This window comes from Sebastes umbrosus, chromosome 6 (assembly GCF_015220745.1).
Source record: "Sebastes umbrosus isolate fSebUmb1 chromosome 6, fSebUmb1.pri, whole genome shotgun sequence".
Classification (NCBI taxonomy): domain Eukaryota; kingdom Metazoa; phylum Chordata; class Actinopteri; order Perciformes; family Sebastidae; genus Sebastes; species Sebastes umbrosus.
In genome coordinates this window covers 7,635,812-7,656,127 of record NC_051274.1, presented here as the reverse complement: position 1 = coordinate 7,656,127, position 20,316 = coordinate 7,635,812, and the positions used below count along the sequence as shown (strand labels likewise).

At 39.3% G+C, this 20,316-nt stretch overlaps 1 protein-coding gene across 1 annotated transcript; it reads right to left on the bottom strand.

Annotated features, from left to right (window-relative positions):
• Nucleotides 1-8,242: 8,242 nt before the first annotated feature.
• LOC119489285 (tripartite motif-containing protein 16-like) lies at nt 8,243-10,509 on the bottom strand. The gene has a single exon (XM_037771521.1). It carries the CDS (start codon nt 10,473-10,475, stop codon nt 8,805-8,807), a length of 1,671 nt encoding a protein of 556 aa, XP_037627449.1. The 5' UTR covers nt 10,476-10,509; the 3' UTR covers nt 8,243-8,804.
• Between the last annotated feature and the right edge of the window lie 9,807 nt (nt 10,510-20,316).

Sequence of the window (20,316 nt, the reverse complement as noted above, 5' to 3'; positions counted from 1 at the left end):
AACTCTGTGCGTTCCAATACCCACACTACCATACTATTTAGTATGACAGGAAAAGATTTAGTATGTGTTGTGCCCTGAATAGGGAAATATTTGTATTGAGACTCTTGACACGACGCCTACTCTCTTGCAGTCTCATGAGAATGAGGCACCATAGTCGCGAGCTTCCCCTTCAGGCCTCGGCAGGTACTACTAATCAATCTCTGAACAGACTTAACAGGTAGATCACAGATGGACAGGAAGATAGGACATATTCTGACATTTAGAGAGGTTTTAACCAAAATAATGTTTTTAAAGTGTTTTTAATCTTTTTTAAAAAGACTGTTTCGAACACTCAAACCTTTTAAATGTTTTTATGACCCATTTCACAATTAATTAATCTTTTATGTCACTATAACTGTTTTTATTACTCGAAGTTATTTATAGCTGATCAGCTTTCCTCATATAATATTCTACCTATCACATATGTCCCAATACGTAGTATGTCAAATGCAGTTTGCCAAAAATACCAGGATGTCCTACTACATACATCTGGTCGCATTTTGCAGAATGCAAGTAAGCATGCTTTTCTGGCTGTTCTGACCCACAATCCTCTGTGCAGCAGATATAAGAGCAAGAGGGTCAAAGGTCATGGTGAAGTAGTATGTCCCAATACTGCATGCAACAGTGCGTACTGTGTACAGACAGCTGCAGTATGTGCTAAAAAATCAAAAGTATGCGATTTGGAACATATCCTCTGTTTCCTCATTTACAACGAAGCCTCGGTTAAAACCTGCTCCACATTTGAAAACATTTAAGTTTTTAGTTTTAAAATACTTCTTGGTGATGGCTCCATATTTCTCTGACTCATCCTCAAATTCAGTTCAGTTTTCTTTTACTGATCAAACAAGTTTTTTGCTGCAACTCTGAATCCAGAAAGACATGATTGAACCAGATCAGCTGCTTCTGCAGTTAATTTGTTGATTAATATGAATCCATGAATCAGTAACATGGATAAACTTTTGTTTGTTTGGGGTTTTTACAGCATTTTCACAGCTAATCAACAGAGATCACACTCAAATGTGTTATTTTCATCATACCATTAAAATTCTTAAAGACGCAGATGCACCAAACAAACACCAAAGAACCAGCAGCGATGAAGGCCGACTGTTTGCCGCCTCCAGTCGCCTCTGTGTAACCCAGGTCACAAAGAGTTAACAACACGGAACTGCCTTAGCCAATCAGAGAGCAGGTCTACTGCACCCTAGGCAGGCTAGACAGTGTACGCTACTGAAACGTTAGAGAGACACTGTTGTAACAATATAGCTCAGATAAAACAGTAAACACAATATAACGTTGTCAAATCAGAATGGTAACAGTCTGAACTCTGTTATAAGCTCGTAGATGTGTGTGTGAGAGAGGCCCTGCTCACTGAAAGCTGCTGAGCGACACAGAGAAACTCCCGAATCGTTGAGTCGCTGTAATAAAGAAGTGCTGTGCCACGATGTGCTAAGCTGGCAAGTTCAAGTGAAAAGGCCCAGAGTTAACAGACTTAGCATTAAGCTATGAACAGTGCATTTAGCTGACTGTTGTAGAGCTCAACTAAATGAAAGCTGCACTGGGACGAATATAAAACGTGACATAAAGAGTGTTTAATTGCTCAATGTTTTCTCTGGCTAGTAAAGCTACTGAACTGTTTAATACTGAAGTAGGGCTGGGCGATATGGCCTAAAAATAATATTGCGATATTTTTAGGCAATATCGCGATACACCATATATATCGCGATATTTTCAAATATCCTCTAAGCATTTCATAAATGCTTGATTTAAACCTTTGATACGTACAATCACACCAATATGATGATTCTTGTAGTCCCTGCAGCACACTGTATGTCTGCATTAAAACATTCTTGTTTATATTCATTAGTGGTTTCTGTTTGAACTATTTTAATCTTGCATGCAAAAAGGGGGAAATCACAAGTTAAATTGAACAAAACAGTATCCAACAGTATTCACTTTAACCAAATAGTTATCTGGCAATACATGCTTTATATATACTGGAAAAACAAAGTTTGGAAACTTGTGTTTGGTGGATTATTTCTCTGTTGTTACAATGCTAATTGGCATTGTATTTTACATCGTTGGAAAGCCTGTTTATTTACCTTTGCAATGATGTCTAACTTGTAAGGATCATGCATTTGTGGGATGAGCAGCACAGCTGATTATGTGGGTAGCGCCCAAGAAAAATTTGCCAAAATGCTCTGCCAATGGTAAACAGTGTATTCTCATAAGGCTACCAGGAAGCCTGCAATGACTGCCCTTCCCCGTCAGGCCCATTTGCGCTGGTGTCGACAACACAGACAATGGAACCTGAACATGTGGGGGAATGTCATGTTCAGTGATGAGTCCAAGTTCTGTCTGCCAAAGTTGGATGGCAGGGTCAAAGTATGGAGACGACGTGGAGAACGCTATGCTGATTGTTGAACCGATGGAGTAACAGCTTTTGGTGGGGGCTGTGTCATGGTGTGGGGCGGCATCTCCCTCAATGGCAAAACAAGGCTTGTCATCATTGAAGGCCATCTCAATGCAGTGAGATATCGGGATGAGATTCTGCAGCCAGTGGCGATCCCATATCTCCACAATCTGGGATCTAACTTCATCCTCCGAGATGACAACGCTCGCCCCCACAGAGCCAGGGTTATCACAGACTACCTCCACAATGTGGGAGTAGAGAGAATGGAACGGCCTGCCAAGAGTCCACACCTCAACCCAATTCAACACTTGTAGGATCAGCTTGGGCGTGCTGTATGTGTTAGAGTGACCAACACAACCTCATTGGCTGACCTGCAACGAATCCTGGTTGAGGAATGGAACGCCATCCCACAGCAACGTGTGACCAGGTTGGTGACCAGCATGAGGAGGAGGTGCCAGGCTGTTGTGGCTGCGTATGGATCTTCCACCGCTACTGAGGCTCCTGACGGTGTATTAAATGAATAAAGTGTAAAATTGCCAATATGTCTTGTTTGTTCCTTGTTACTGATAGAGAGTTCAATCATCCAATCCACCAAACAACTCAAAACAAGAGTCAATACCAACAGGAGAATACACTGTTTACCATTGACGGAGCATTTTGGCAAAATTTTCTTGGGCGCTCCCCACATATTCAGCTGTGCTGCTCATCCCACAAATGCATGATCCTTACAAGTTGGACATCATTGCGAAGGTAAATAAACAGGCTTTCCAACGATGTAAAATACAATGCCAATTAGCATTGTAACAACAGAGAAATAATCGACCAAACATAAGTTTCCAAACTTTGTTTTTCCAGTTTATTTTGATAAATACATAACACACACACCGTTTTTAATGGCGTGTAATAAATGTAAAGTAACTTATTGTTATGTTTAATAGTAAGCTGTTATAACATCGCTGATAATAAAAAATATTATTTTCCCACTAGTGTAGAAAGACTCACCAATTGCGAGGTGTAGCCTGTGGCCAAAAACTGCAGTCTGGTCCACTTATTCAGGCTCACAGCTTTGGTTCTGTTAGCTGGACGTTCATATTTGGATCAAGTGTCTTAATGAGTCTTTTGAATCCGGGCTTTTCAACTACAGTTTACAGCGGCCATGTTTTCTTTGCATTTTGCACTTTTTTGTCATATGGGATTGCTTTGGAAAGCGAGGAAGCCAGAGTCCTTTGCCTCTGGGCTGGTTCTCGTTGCTTATGTCGTGTTCTCGCTACCATACTCGCTTTGCCGCTTCAGTTCTTTCGGGCTCCTCCTCTCCGCTGCTTCCCTCCATAGACAAAAACATGCTGGCCGAATACGTCACACACTCGCCCAGGAGAGTGGTGGTCTGGATGGAGTTGGAGACTGTGACGTGTGTAATTGTGTCTGTGAGAGGGAGCCGGAGGAGAGAGAAGGAAACGTCAAAGCGAGTCTCATGCCGGCGGGGTGGCTTAAAAACATTACGTGACAATTTGTAGTCGATGTTCGCGATATAATCATTTTATATACCGCGCGTGGGACAAGCCGCGATACATCGACTATATTCGATGTATCGCCCACCCCTATACTGAAGCAACATGAGTTATGTTTTGTCAGGTATTTTATTTCATGGTATAGTGAATTTGATTTAAATAAAAAGACAGACATAGAAGAAGGCATTAGTATTGTCTCAGGTTTACACTGTATAATTTAGAATTCATGTAACATTATTTGCTTTTATTTAAAAAGTATGTTATGTTAAGATAGAAATGCAGTCTCATGTTACCTCAGTTTCATTTGTAATTCATGTACCGTGAAGGTTGTTTAAAATATGTTGATTGTAAAATCTACGTTATATGAATATGTGTTGTTGAAGTTAAAGGAATTATTCATTCCTGATGAATCAGAAATGCAATTGATTCATGAACAATTCTGGCCATGTGAATAACTGCAGGTCAGGTTTTTTGGAGTGATTCAAAGTTGATGGCGAGCTAACCCAGACGAGACCTCTAGATCCCTGGAGTGAAGATCCCAGAGCCAAGAACTGTCAACCTTACCCCTCTTCTGTCATGGCGGTAGGGTAAACATCACAAACTGTACAAGGCTACACCACCCTTTACACTCAACTCCCAGCATCCCGTGCACAACCTCAAACCCCAGACTCTGACTTAACCCTTTATTTATTTGACTTGAAAACATTTACCCTCTTCGTGCTCCCTGAAACACATTCCCTGTCCTGGTGAAAGGACTGAGTTTTAACCATCACACTGGTTAAAGTAAATAGACTGAATATTCATGTTATTGATATGGTGTGTTGTGATGCCTTGGTAACAATGTCTATTACTGGAACAGTTAATATTGAATTATTGTAAGGTTGAAACAAGTTGAGAAGTGATAATATTGAACCGGGTAAATGTTTTAATGTTGTTACTCATTGAATGTTTGATCCAAATATTGAGAATTGAGATTTTGAGTTATTGATATTAGGGTGCACCCAGTCAGAAAAAAATAGCTGGTAAAAACTCAGTGGTTCAAACCCAGAGTGTGATAAAAGAAATATTTTGTTGCTGAGATGAAACTGAAGCATCTTTGTGGAATTTATCTGTATACTGAACTCACGGGTATTCATTTTATTTTGTTTGTTATTTTTTTAAATACATGGTACCTGTTCATAGCTTTTTGTCTAGTGTGGTCATTTCATATTGCAAATAACTCTTTATGCCTCCTGTTCGAGTCTGGTATCTTCTGATTCTGGTCCAGTATAATTATAGTGATAGGAGCTGTGTGCTACACGGAGCTTGTGAATTTTAACTCTGTGCGTTCCAATACCCACACTACCATACTATTTAGTATGACAGAAAAAGATTTAGTATGTCCCAATACATAGTATGTCAAATGCAGTATGCCAAAAATACCAGGATGTCCTACTACATCTGGTCACATTTTGCAGAATGCAAGTAAGCATGCTTTTCTGTCTGTTCTGACCCACAATCCTCTGCGCAGCAGATATATGAGAAAGAGGGTCAAAGGTCAAGGCGAAGTAGTATGTCCCAATACTGCATGCAACAGTGCGTACTTTGTAAGGACAGCTGCAGTATGTACTAAAAGTAAAAAGTATGCGATTTGGAACAAAGCCTCTGTTTCCTCATTTACAACGAAGCCTCGGTTAAAACCTGCTCCACATTTGAAAACATTTAAGTTTTTAGTTTTAAAATACTTCTTGGTGATGGCTCCATATTTCTCTGACTCATCCTCAAATTCAGTTCAGTTTTCTTTTACTGATCAAACAAGCTTTTTGCTGAAACTCTGAATCCAGAAAGACATGATTGAAACAGATCAGCTGCTTCTGCAGTTCCTTTGTTGATCAAAGTTCTCAATACTACTGTTACGCCTTTAGGCTACAAAATAAATTGCATTAAAAGTCAATGTACACACTAGAGAAGCAACATCACACCACAGAGCACTGATGTCCAAACCAACAATTAAATTATATCTCTATTGACGCACTTTGCAGCATCAATTATATCTAAACAACAGCCTTCCTCAGAGCAGCCTTTTCAGAATTAATCAGAAAAAAGACAAAACTCAGACAATTAAACTAAAATAACGAACAATAAATAAGTCTATGGACACCACGTGCATCAAGCATTACTAATCCACATAAATAAAATAACCTTATAATAACCTTGGTCTGCAACATCTCTGGTGTGTTTGATTTGGGTCACAGAGCGTGCTGGCAGGGTGGTGCATTAACTCAGTGACAGTATGGTTCCTCACTAAATAACTATACCTAAAGAACTAATATCGGTTTTAACACCATTTACCATAATGTATGACACAATGCACTTTTACTACAAAGGTTTTTACCAGAATAAAAATATGTTCTTAACTGAAACTGTAGACAAACTGAGTTGAGGTGCTTTAACCTCCACTACTGATATTTATTGAACACAATTCTTCACAAAAAAAGCATTAATATGAGAATAACTTTCTGACACACAACCCAAACACACTGTGGTCAACCTGAACTTCAGTAGCTGGCAGGAAAAAAAGCAAAGTTAGTAGAAAATATACTAGAACAGTGTTAAAACATTAAAGGGACTATTTGTAACTTTGTAAGCGTATAAATGTAGCGGGTCGTCACACATGCGCGTTCGCGTGTAGCCGCTGTACCCTCCTCCTCTGCCTGCTCTCCTTCATTCAGACAGCTCAGCTCGCTCCACTTCTCAACGTGAACGCGTGCTCACTCCTCACTGCAGAAGAGTTAGTTTAGCTCTGAGAATATCTAGTGAATGCACAGGGGAGGTTTGTGCAGAAATAACTGCTGCAGCTCCTCCAGACCAACAGAGGTTTTCCTTGTCTTGTGAAGTGACGGAGCTTTACGTTGTCTTCTCGTTACCGACCGGGTGCCGGTGTCTCCTCTGCTCTCTCCGGCTGCGGGCGGAGAGAGCAGGGAGACACGCTGCAGAGCCCCGCTGCCTCAGCCTGCACTTAGGCAGGAAAAGCCAACACTAGGATCAGATCTAAATCATGTTCATGGAGAGACCTTCGTCTGGTCAGCTAACATTACTGCCAAGCAGCTGAAATATAGAGTGATATTGTGGTTTTAGGTGACGTGTGTCGCCTCACTGTTTTGAGCGATGCTCGTTCAGGTATATTTAGAGCGAGCAAGCGCGAGCCCGACGCTGACTTTCGTTGATTTCACGGCCACAGGTGTCGCTGTTAAGAAGCATTTCTGAAAGTTACAAATAGTCCCTTTAAAAAAAGGTGAGGTTTTTAAAAAGTGAAATGAAGTAAGCGCCTTGGTTAGTGAGGGACACAAGCCAAACTATCACCAGGAAAATCACTCATTTCTGGTGTTTTTTTTAACTAAAAAAGGAGAATTCACTTTGACTAACAGAAGTCCCACACCCCTGACCATGATGTATGAAACATTAGAAAGTTTCTGATGGGCTTAAAAACATGGTTTAAAACATGCAGACAAACTGAGTAGAGGTGCTTTAACCTCCACTACATCCCTGGTTAGCAGGATGAGGGCGCCCTCTTGTGTTGTGCATCAGGTTTCACATTTCTCTTGTTAACCTGCTGTGATGTTCACTGCAGGAAGACATGTCAAAACTTCACTGTGCCTTTGGCAGCTTCAAACAACATCAGTAAAGAGACATTTAAATCTATGTAATATCACACTATGTCAGTTTGTTCACAGGAGTAACACCCTGTAACACTGATGCTGCATTCAGGTCAAACGGGAAAGATGGTAGAGAGGAGATTCCACTTTACAAATATAACTATAATATCAGTTCTCAGGTTGTAAATAGTATTTGGGAATGTGAGATTTGAGGCTGTAGGTTAAATTTTCTCTGATGTCTTGAATTCTGATTAAACAACATTAAAATATTTGTAACCAAATGCAGAGAATCATCTACACAATATCTGTTGTCTCATGTGTGTCAGGACTCAACAAAACCCCCTCAAACCCAAATTTCACCAAATTAATTTGACTGTTTTAACAGTTTTTAAGTCTGTGTAATAAATCCTCTTTATTGACTAAGTGCACAAAGAAAATAAAGAGAAAAAAGCAGCAATTAATAGAAAACTGCTTATTTCTCTGTGACAAACTGTTTTATTTGAAAGGACAGAGACTGACTGACTCTAAACATGAACACTGGACTTTGTGGTGTTTCAGAAGGAAACACTGTCTCAGTTATTCTCTCATATTAGTTTCACATTTTCTCCATCAGCTTTGTATGATACCCTGGAATGAAGACAGGAAGAAAATACTTTGTTCATATTTGTTTATTGATTATATAAACCTTCAGTTTGTTCACACATCCCATCAGTAAAGTCTGTTAAATGACTGTTGTTCAATGATCTCATGTTCAGATTCACTTCATCATCACAATCAGTTTGTTTGACAAGAATCTCAGCGATGTGAACGAGAATAATGAAGTATCTCTTTATTGATTATGATCATGTTAATTACAGGTTTATAAAGCTCATAGGTCTGCCAAACAAATAAATGTCAATACAAAGCGGAAAGAACAAAATATCTTTTAGAGCACAGAGAAGTTTACATATTCATGCAGAGAAATATCAGTTCAGGTGAACAAACATCATCATGAGCAGTGAAACAGACACAGGAAGGAGCACCACCTGAAGACACTCAAACATTTACAGAACAACTGATGAGAAGATGTCAAAGTACCGCCGTAATGTCTGATTGACAGCTGATCTCTGTGTAGTGAAGAAATGACACAACAATCAGCTCTCAGCAACAAACATGGACACAACATGAGTTTAAGAGTTAAAACACAGAATTGAACCCTTAAATGACTTCTGTCTATTTCAGTTTACAGAACTCAGCAGAGTCTCCAAAATCGTAATAAAACCTAAGTCCAGCATAGAGAGGCTCAGTGAATGTGGTCTGGACTCTGTGGAGGAGAGTCATGGTTTCAGAGACGCTGTAGAAGGACAGAATACCTGCACTGTGATCCAGGTACACTCCTACTCTGGAGAACTGAGGACCTGAGACGGGGGTTTTAACATTGCTGTACAAAAATCTATAACTGTTTTGGTCACAATCTAACGCCCAAGATTTGTCATTGCATCCAAACTCACATTCATTCGACCCCCTTGCTCTCTTGATACTCTTGTATGCGACTGCTACATAAACGCTTCCCCCTCTCCACTCCACCTCCCAGTAACAACGTCCAGTCAGACTCTCTCTACTCAGGACCTGATAATATCCAGTGAATCTGTCTGGGTGACTAGAATAAGACTGTTTTTCTCTCATTAATGTTGCTTTTCTGTTCCCCTCAGATAATAACAGACGTGTGCTTGCTGTGCTTGGATCCAGTGTGATTTCTCGTGAATATTTTAAGAACCCAGCTCTGGTATTGGGCTCTGGTTGTTGCAGTAAAACATCCACTTCAGTCACTGTCTGTGAGATGTTTGTCCTTTTCTCTCTCAGAACATCCTGTAGTTTATCTCTGACTTCTGACACAGCCGCCGTCACGTCCTCAAAGTAGCTCAGAGGACGGATATTGATGCTGGATGTAGATTCACTGAGTGGTGACAGTGAGGGGTAGTTGAGTAGAAACTGGTTGTGATCTTCTGTGTGTGAGAGCAGCTTCATCTCAGCATATCTCCTCTTCAGCTCAGTGATCTCCTGCTCCAGCTTCTCCTGAAGCTCTTTGACTCGACTCACTTGGGTTTTCTGCTGGGATCTGACCTGCTGCTTCACATCACAGCTTCTTTTCTCCATGAGACGGATCAGCTCGGTGAAGATCTTCTCACTGTCCTCCAATGCTTTATCAGCAGAGCGATTGACAGCCTCCACCTCCTGTTGGAGCAGCTTCACATCTTTCTCTCTGTCCTGGATCCTCTGCTGGTTGTTGAGTCGACTCACCTCCAGCTCTCTCTGATTCTCAGTCCTTTCTGCTGCAGCTGAGACGTTGTTGTGGCCTTTATGTTCATCCACAGAGCAGAGATAACAGATATACTGCTGATCAGTACGACAGAACATCTTCATCACCTCGTCGTGACGAGAGCAGATGTTTTCCTGGAGCTTCTTGGAGGGCTCCACCAGCTTGTGTTTGTCAAAGGCAGGTGATTCATAATGAAACTGAAGATGTTTTTTACAGTAAGAGATTAGACACACCAGACAGGACTTGAAGGCTTTCAGTTTCCTCCCAGTGCAGACATCACAGGCCACATCTTCAGGTCCAGCATAGCAGTGATCAGCAGGAGCAGCTTGGAGTCCAGTCTTCTTCAGTTCCTCCACTAAAACTGCTAACATGGTGTTTTTCAGCAGGACAGGCCTCGGTGTGAAGGTCTGCCTACACTGAGGGCAGCTGTAGATCTTCTTCTCATCCTCTCCATCCCAGAAGCTTTTAATACAGTTCATGCAGTAGCTGCGTCCACAGGGAATTGCCACCGGATCCTTCAGTAGATCCAGACAGATGGAACAAAAGAAGGTTTCCCGATCCAGCTGAACTCCTTTCTGCGCCATTTCACCTCTCAGTGACAGCGACTGTCTGAGTTTCACTTCCCTATAACGGAAAACTAGGTTGAACTCTGATCTAAACAACATGTGTTATGTAGTGAATGGGGCCTGTCAGCTCTTGCACTACACCACCATGTTGGTTACACCCATCTTCAAACTGTAGATCTGAAGGGGAGAGAACAAGGAAATAAACCGACAGCGTGGAGCAGTCTGTGTTGAGAGCAGGAAGAGGAGGGAGGGGTTATCAAGCTATGATTCATTCCAGGAAGCAGTGCTTGTGAATTGTATCTCTGTGCGTTCCAATACCCACACTACCATACTATTTAGAATGACAGAAAAAGATTTAGTATGTCCCAATACATAGTATGTCAAATGCAGTATGCCAAAATACCAGGATGTCCTACTACATCTGGTCGCATTTTGCAGAATGCAAGTAAGCACGCTTTTCTGGCTGTTCTGACCCACAATCCTCTGTGCAGCAGATATATGAGCAAGAGGGTCAAAGGTAAAGGCGAAGTAGTATGTCTCAATACTGCATGCAACAGTGTGTACTTTGTAAGGACAGCTGCAGTATGTACCAAAAGTAAAAAGTATGTGATTTGGAACAAAGCCTCTGTTTCTTCATTTTACAGCGAAGCCTCGGTTAAAACCTGCTCCACATCTGAAAACATTTAAGTTTTTAGTATTAAAATACTTCTTGGTGATGGCTCCATATTTCTCTGACTCATCCTCATATTCAGTTAAATTTTCTTTAACTGATTAAAACAGCTGTCTGACAGTAGGTTAGTAGAACTATCAAATAAACTGTCACAAAATCAATGAATTGCTGAATAATAACAAAGCAACAAAATACTTCAATTTCAGAATATCACTTGAATGGACTTCCGGGTCACTGGGTAAGACGGCGGCGTAAGTCTGGAGCTCTCCTTGCAAACTTTTTATGCTGATTTAATGGTGTTCCCAATGTAACAGAAATTTCAAAACTTACATTGGGATTAATGGATAACTCTTCCAAACAAAGCTGTGACACGATGGAGCCTGCATCGCCTTCTCCCACATTTATTCAAGATGATAAGAAAGCCAAGTTCTCTATATTGGACTCGGACCACACTGATATAGCACAACCCCCGAGCAACCACACACAGACGCTGCCATGCAAAGTGTCTGTCCATCTGTAGGATGTCTCTGTTACCTCTCATCTGATCAATATCTCCGGAGCTATTGCTGACTTAAAGGACTCTCTGACTGAAATCCGTCAAGATGTTTGTGCTACAAGAGTTGCTGTCACTGCAATCCAGACAGACATGAGCAGTTTAAAGACTACCGTCTCCAGAATGGAGAGCGAGTTTCACGGCCTGTCTAACTCGCTCACAGCGCTCTCCAAAAGAACCGATATCATACAGTCCGACCTACTGTACGTGCACAGCGTGAGGCCTCCTCAACTAAACAAAGGGAAAATCCAAAACATAAAGGAACGGGTTGCTGAACAGGAGGATTATTCACTCAGATCCAATTTAAGATTAATCTTCCTAGCTGAAGGAGAGGAGGGCAGTGACATAATTGGTTTCCTCCAGCACAAACTCCCTATATGGCTCCCGGCGCTGTCGGCAAGAGGGGTGATGGAGATGGAGCAGGCCCATAGGATGTACACCAAATCCTCAGGTGATAACAAACCTAGACCAGTTATATTCAGGCTACTTCGTTAAACCGACAGGAAGGCCATACTGGATGCTTACCGAGCGGCTGGCTCATCTATCGCCCATGGGAAAAATAAGCTGCTGCTGTTTGCTGATTATTCCCCATTTACCTCAAGACGCAGAGTGGCTTTTGCACCGATCATGAAAGATCTAAGAAGAAAAGGAGTATAGAACTTTCTCATGTATCCTGCCAAGTTGAAGGTCCCCCGCAATAAAGAGACCCTCCTGTTTGATTCTCCTGATGAAGCTCGGAAATTCATGGAGGGGTTATTCTGATCCTCATCCTGAAGGCTTCCTCCCCCCACCCCCCGCCCACCATCGTCCTCCACAAGATACTCTATGTATATATACACGCTTTTTTTGTGCTGTAGGCTACATTTCTTAGGGCCAGTCTTCTTCATGGTGCTACTTCCCCCTTTTACATCTGGCTTGTGGAATTTGAATTTATTGTGTACTACTAGAAACACCTTCCGTTCTCTTTGATAGAATTGCGAAGTGGTCTTGTATTTTTTTGATCCCTATTTAAAGGAAATATTTTTTTTTCTGCATTGGTGATTTTTGGTCTTAGTTTTGTTCTCATACATTGGGATTGGATGTTTTGTTATTGTACAATTTTCTCTTAGACGCTATTTACAAGGGAGAAAAATATGACACTGGGAAATATATTAGCAGAGGATGGAGGAATCAGGAAATAAGCGAAAGCGGGAAGCTGGGTTGGTAGGTGTGTCCAGGAGTGGGCAATGAGAAGAGGGGAGAGGGGAATAGCTTAGTGTAGCAAAGCAGATTGCATTATTTAAACCACCTTCAATTAAGACAGTCAGACTTAAGGTGCCCCTTTTATAATCAAGCAAGGCGAGCTCAGGCTGAGCATCCCCATTTCATGTCAGTTTACTCGAGGGATCCAAATATGATCCTACGTTATATGCTTCTGTTTTCTGTATTTTATTTTTTTTAATTTACTTTATTGTATTACCTTAGTTGTTTTTGCTTTTGGTATGTTTGTTTTTTTCAGCCCATTCCTGTTGTTTTGGTGTCACTATTATTATTTCCTTCCTTTTTTTCAAGAATCAGGAAAGTATAGAATCCACTGAAGATCAAATATGTCCAACTTAGTAATATCAAGCTTCAACTGTAACGGTTTAGCTGATAAGAAGAAAAGGGGACACTTTTTTAGTTGGCTTACGGATAAAAACTATGATTTATTTGTTTGCAAGAGACTCACTCTACCCAACTGGATGAGATTAAATGGAAAACAGAATGGAGGGGGTAACTTATACTTTTCACATGGATGCTCAAATTCTAAAGGTGTAATGATAATGTATAAAAGGAAGTAGATATTGTGGTCAAAGATACAATAACACATCAAGCAGGTAGATATATTATACAAGATATATTAGTGGATAGCCTAGAATTTGAATTAGTAAATCTGTACGCACCTAATTCTGACGACCCACTCTTCTTTCAAGATATATTCAATATGTTGCAAGAAAAAAAACTACATGATAGAAATGTGATAATGACAGGAGACTACAACACTGTGTTGGATGTAGATCTGGATCAAAAAGGCATACAAACTAAGAATTACCATTCTAGAGCATATAATGCTATTTCTGGCATCATGACCTCACTAGATTTGATTGACATATGGAGATAGCAGAATCCAAAGCAAACAAGATATACATGGAGACGAGGAAATCAGGCAAGCAGAAAAGATTATTCCTTAACATCATTTTCATTGACTCCAAAAATTAATAAAGTTGAGATTAAAGAGAGATTTAGGTCAGATCATCATCTTATAACCTTGAGCATTTGTACCGAAACGTTTCATAGAGGTCCAGGATACTGGAAATTAAATCAGAAGCTATTGAAGGATAAAGAGTTTATAGATACAACAAACAAATTCATAAAAGATTTCATTGTAGTGAATAATGATACAGCGGATCATTTGATTATATGGCATGCTTTTAAATGCACTCTAATGGGACAATGCATTCAATAAAGCTCCAGGAAAATTCAAAATCGTTGGAGAAAGAAAAAACATTGATAGCTGAGATAGAAAATTAAGCAGAACGGGTAGACCAGGGTTGTGCAAACTACGGCCCGCGGGCCAACTGCGGCCCGTGGTTCATTTTTAATTGGCCTGCAGCAAATTCTAAAAATATAATGGAATGTGGATGCAGAAGAAGTAGAAGAGAGTCTGCAATTAGAGCTCATCGAAATGCAGTGTGATGATTCTCTGAAGAATCAGCATCAGCTTCTCCCCCTACCCGACTTCTACCGGAGCTTGGAAGAGGCCAAGTTTCCTCTGATGCGACGCCACGCAAAACGAATGATGAGTCTGTTCGGCTCAACATACATGAGCAAACATTTTCTCTGTTAACTCTGAACAAAAGCAGACTGAGAACCAAAATGACTGACAGCCATCTCTGTGATGTCCTCCGCATCTCAACCACCAAACTTACTCCCGACCTGCCAGCCATCCTTCAGTCCAAAGCGCAGCATCACTGCTCCCACTAAGTGCAGTACTGTTCCCATTATAGGTGAGTTAAAATATATTACACAGTATTCATGTGTTCAAAAGCCCAATTACTTAATAAATTCAGTCAATTAAAGTTGATAACATTTAATCAAAACATTAGTTGATTTGTTAACAACCCCAATAACTTATTATGAATATACCCATCCCCTTTTCCCCTTATTGTCTCCCTGTATACAGAGCTGTGAAAGGGGATCACCATCCTGACTAAGAAGCAATCTCAGGCTGCTGTTTTGAGAATGAGCTGCCAACCCTTTTTGTAACAAAATAAATGAAAACACATTAATGGAAAGTTCTGATGTAGGATTTTTTTTTCTTTAAGCATATTCAAATATCAAGCATAATTTACCTCATTTGATTAATTTTGTTAATTTTAAACCCTAGAGGTGAGGCGATATACCTCACCTCTAGTGAGTGGCCCAGCCTTTCGTATATTTTTCTGTATGTGGCCCTCAGTGAAAAAGTTTGGACATCCTGGGGTAGACAATAATACAATATCACAAACTCTACTGGACAATCTTGAGCACAAGGAAAGAGAGTTAGAAAGACTATATGCAGAGAAAGCCAACGTATCATATTTGAGAAATAGAATCGGGAGAGATCAACCAAATATCTTTTAAATCTGCAGTATAAAAACACTGTAAAGAAAAATGTTTTGAAGCTTGTAGTAGGAAATACAATTATTGAAAAACCAATGGAAAGTTTGCTGGAACAACATAATTACTTTTCAAAATTGTACTCATTTCAGAGCCCACCAAAGGATTTATTGCATCAAAATACTGGCCCCAATTCTCAAGACGATAATACCGTAGTGTTAACAGAGAAAGAAAAAAAATCTTGTGAGGGACTTATTACGCTGGAGGAGTTACATCAAGCCATTAACTCCTTTGAAAAAGGTAAAAGTCCAGGAGCCGATGGCATCCCTGAAGACTTTTATCAAACCTTCTATGAGTCTGTTAAAACACCTTTGCTGAACACCTTCAACTTGTCATATAGCAAAAAACAACTTACAGAAACTCAACAGGAAGGTTTAATCTCACTATTATTGAAACAAGATTCAGGTGGAAGGTATAAAGATCCAACTACTTTAAAGAATTGGAGACCAATCACACTACAATGTAACGATGCTAAAATATTAGCCAAGTGTCTTGCAAATAGATTAAAACTAGTACTGCCCATTATTATTCATCCAGATCAGTGTGGCTTCTTACAGGGTCGATCTATCAGTGACAGTATTAGACAAGTAATTGAAATAATTGAATATTATGACTTAACAAAAACCCCTGCTTTAATTTTTTCGCTAACTTTGAAAAAGTTTTCGATAAAGTACGTTTTGATTTTATTTATAAATGTTTAGAATATTTTAACTTTGGAGATTCTTTAATTAGTTGGATAAAAGTAATGTATAGTAATCCAAAGTGTAAAGTAATAAACAATGTTTTTTTTCTGAAACAATTAAGCAGTACAGAGGATTGAAACAAGGATGTCCGCTGTCTGCGTATCTATTTATTCTAGCTACAGAAATCTTAGCCCAAAAAGTAAGAATGAATAACAAAATAGAAGGTTTGAGAATAAATAGTTTGGAATCAAAAATCTCAATTTATGCGGACGATGTAAACTTTCAAATTCAACCAAATGTCGCATCCTTTACTGCATTAGTTGAAGAGCTGAATAACTTTTCAGTTATTTCCGGACTAAAACCTAACTGTGATAAATGTACTATGCTGCGAATTGGATCTCTGAAAGGTACACATTTTAACATCTATAGTAATCTGCCACTAAAATGGTCAGATGGCCCAATAGATGTCTTTTGTATTCATATCCCTAAAAACATGGAACTTATCACGAAGGAAAACTTTGATGGAAAGCTACATACAGTCGACAGAAAATTAAAAGTTTGGGGAATGACTAATCTAACTTTATATGGGAAAATAACAGTGATAAATTCCTTAGTGATTCCTCAGTTTATCTATATCCTCAAATTGTTAAACCTTAAGGCACTCAACTTTGCACTAAAAGCATCTCTTATACCAAAAGGTATCTTAAATCCGCAGTGGTTTTCAGCAAAATTATTGAGGTCTGCTCATCTTCTGTTCCACAAAGAACTCTATCCTTACCTCCAGTTAACTGCTTTTCAGTTCACTATATTAAAGAGAAAGTCATTTCCATACTTATTGGAAGAGGCCATAGATAGTTGGTTTCAATACCAATATCATCAACCAGAGTTAAGTTATGAAATCCAGAGCCAAGTGTTGTGGTACAATAGAAATATTTTGATTAATGATCAACCTATCTTTATTGAATCAATGTTTGGAAAAGGAATATTATTTATAAATGACCTCTTGAATAGTGGGGGGCGAAATCTAGTCTTATGATGAATTTAAAATAGTATACGGTAATGTTTGTGACCGTTTTACATATAATCAACTCTGTGCAGCTATACCTCACATCTGGAAAGGAAGCTATCATTATGTACAAAGCAAATGGCATGTTGCCCCTACATTAAGAACACAACATGGATGAATAAGAGAAAAATAAACAAGAAAATATATCAGTTATACATGCATCTTAAAAACATTTCTGCTGCGCCAGTAGTATATGCATGTATTTACACAACTTCTTTTAATGTCTCCATTAGAATTTTACAACTAAAACTAATCTACAAATCCTTACCTACTAAGAGAATGCTAAAAAAAATGGGGCATCCAACAATGTGACTTATGTAGATTCTGTGAGGAGGAAGAGGAGTCAGACATTCATTTATTTTGGTATTGTAAGGAAGTTGCATTATTTGGGATCAAGTTGAAAAGTGGATCTCAGTCTATAAATCAAATTTCTATAGTTGTCCTTTATCTATAATGTTTGGTGATTTAAGGGATGATGAAAAAGTAAAAACCTGAACAAAAATCATCATTATGATGGGGAAAGCTTTTATATTTAAAGCTATAAAAAGACAACCGTTAAACACTGAACGTTTCAAAATGTTTTTGAAACAAGAGATGTAAATATGTCCTTTTTTTGTCTGTATAATAGAATAGATAATTGTGTAAGCAAATGTGTCTAAGTGGATATGTATATGAATGTGCATGTAGATATAGACATATGTATATACTGTGTGTATATATATATACTGTATATATGAGGTTAATTGTATATGAATATGTATGTATATGAATATGAACTTATCTCTTGACCCTGCACTATTACAACGGGTAGTAAGAGTAAGAGTTTTTCTCTTTTCTTATTCTTATGTTTCTTTTTTTTTGTTTATATATGTTGTTGCTGCTGTCTGTATGTCCCTTTACAAGTATGTGTATGTATTCCTTTAACCTTAAATAAAAAAATTTAAAAAATAAAAATTAAAGGGACGATTAAAAAGAAGATAATATCATATATATACAAGATATTACAATAAGAACTAATGGATAACAGCTTGGACATTAAAGAAAAATGGGAACTGGAGATGAACACTATAATTTCGGATAAAAACTGGGAACGATCGTGTAGAGAGGGACATAGAATAATGAAAAGCCCCACTTGGAAGGAATTTGACTGGAAAGTCAGGATGAGGTTTTTCAGGACTCCTCTGAGGAGACCACACGCACATCTTCTGGGACTGTTCAAAACTACTAGAATATTGGCAAAATATACAAAAGAAATAAAATAATGTTTGGATATAGAACTGCCCTTAAAACCATCTTATTTTATACTGGGAATAACACCAGAGGATATAGAAGACAACAATCGGACATTACTACTCAGAGTCCTACTTTTAATTGCTAAGAAGATGATTGCAGTCTCCTGGTTGAGGCTGCAGCCCCCCTCAGTAACACTATGGAAGGAGAAGGTTAAAGAGGTTTACGACATGGAAACATCACTGCAAGGTTACAACTAAGGACAGATGTATTCTTAATTAAGTGGTCCCAATATCCTAATTTTTCTTAATTGATGTGAACTAAATGAATATGTAACAACCTGGGGATTTTTTATTTTTTAGTCTTCTATTCATTTCTGTTGTATGTATTTATTTTTTTTGTTTGTGATTTTTTTTTATCACTGTTTACTTGTTTATACTTATCTTCTCGCCTAGTTTGAGTATGGGTATGCATGTTGTTTTTCCTCCCTGTACATCTGTGTATTCTCTGGGCCTATGGAAGAAGAGTGCTGCTCGTTCCTACTTGATGGAGCGATGTGAGGACATTGTGGGGATGCTGAGGCTCACGGACTGCCTCTTAAGGACACGTGACCCTGCTGTGTTATGTCAAAACATGTGACTGTGCTGTACGACTGTACCTGTTGAAAGGAAATAAAAAGAAGTTTAAAAAAAAAAATCAACAGCATAATAAAACATCACCCAGCAGACATGGAGTCATATAAACTATATAAACTCTACTGCAGCTGCATACACACATGTTAAAGTAAAGGACAGTTTTATACACACCATGTAGCACACACACACACACACACACACAGACACAATGCTACGTTTCTATACAGCGCAGTGTTTTGTTGACGTCCCTCTCTGTACAGTGAGTTACATCCATCAGTGAGTTTGTTGTACTCACCTGTCTGGACGTTATTCTGGGAGTCTTGTGCTCCATGAAGTCCTCCATGATCTGCTCCAGGTTCAACTCTGCTGCCTCCTCAAAGTTTTCAGACATGTTGAGCTGAATGAGGCTCTGCAGTCACATCAGGGATTATTGTCACAAACAGCAGAAAGGCCTCACACACACCTCACTGACGGTAAAAGTTCCTCAGTGAACACAGACGTCACCGCTGGAGGATGCACCATGAGCATGTTAGCATTTAGCAGGTTGGCCAGATCCAGCATGCACCTGTTGGTCTGCAACATCTCGGTGTGTTTGATTTGGGTCACAGAGCGTGCTGGCAGGGTGGTGCATTAAATCAGTGACAGTATGGTTCCTCACTAAATAACTATAACTAAAGAACTAATATCGGGTTGACACCATTTACCATGATGTATGACACAATGTACTTTTACTATAAAGGTTTTTATCAGACTAAAAATATGTTCTTAACTGAAACTGTAGACAAACTGAGTTGAGGTGCTTTAACCTACACTACTGATATTTATTGATCAGTGCTATCGATACAATTCTTCACAAAAGAAAGCATCAATATGAGAATAACCTTCTGACACACAACCCAAACACACTGTGGTCAACCTGAACTTCAGTAGCTGGCAGAAAAAAAGTAAGCTAGTAGAAAATATACTAGAACAGTGTTAAAACATTAAAAAACACAGGGGAGGTTTTTAAAAGTGAAATGAAGGAGGACATACAGTAAACGCCTCGGTTTAGTGAGGGACGCAAGCCAAACTACCACCAGGAAAATCACTCATTTATGGGGGTTTTTAACTAAAAAGGAGAATTCACTTTGACTAACAGAAGTCCCACACCCCTGACCATGATGTATGAGACATTAGAAAGTTTGTGATGGGCTTAAAAACATGGTTTAAAACATGCAGACAAACTGAGTAGAGGTGCTTTAACCTCCACTACATCCCTGGTTAGCAGGATGAGGGCGCCCTCTTGTGTTGTGCATCAGGTTTCACATTTCTCTTGTTAACCTGCTGTGATGTTCACTGCAGGAA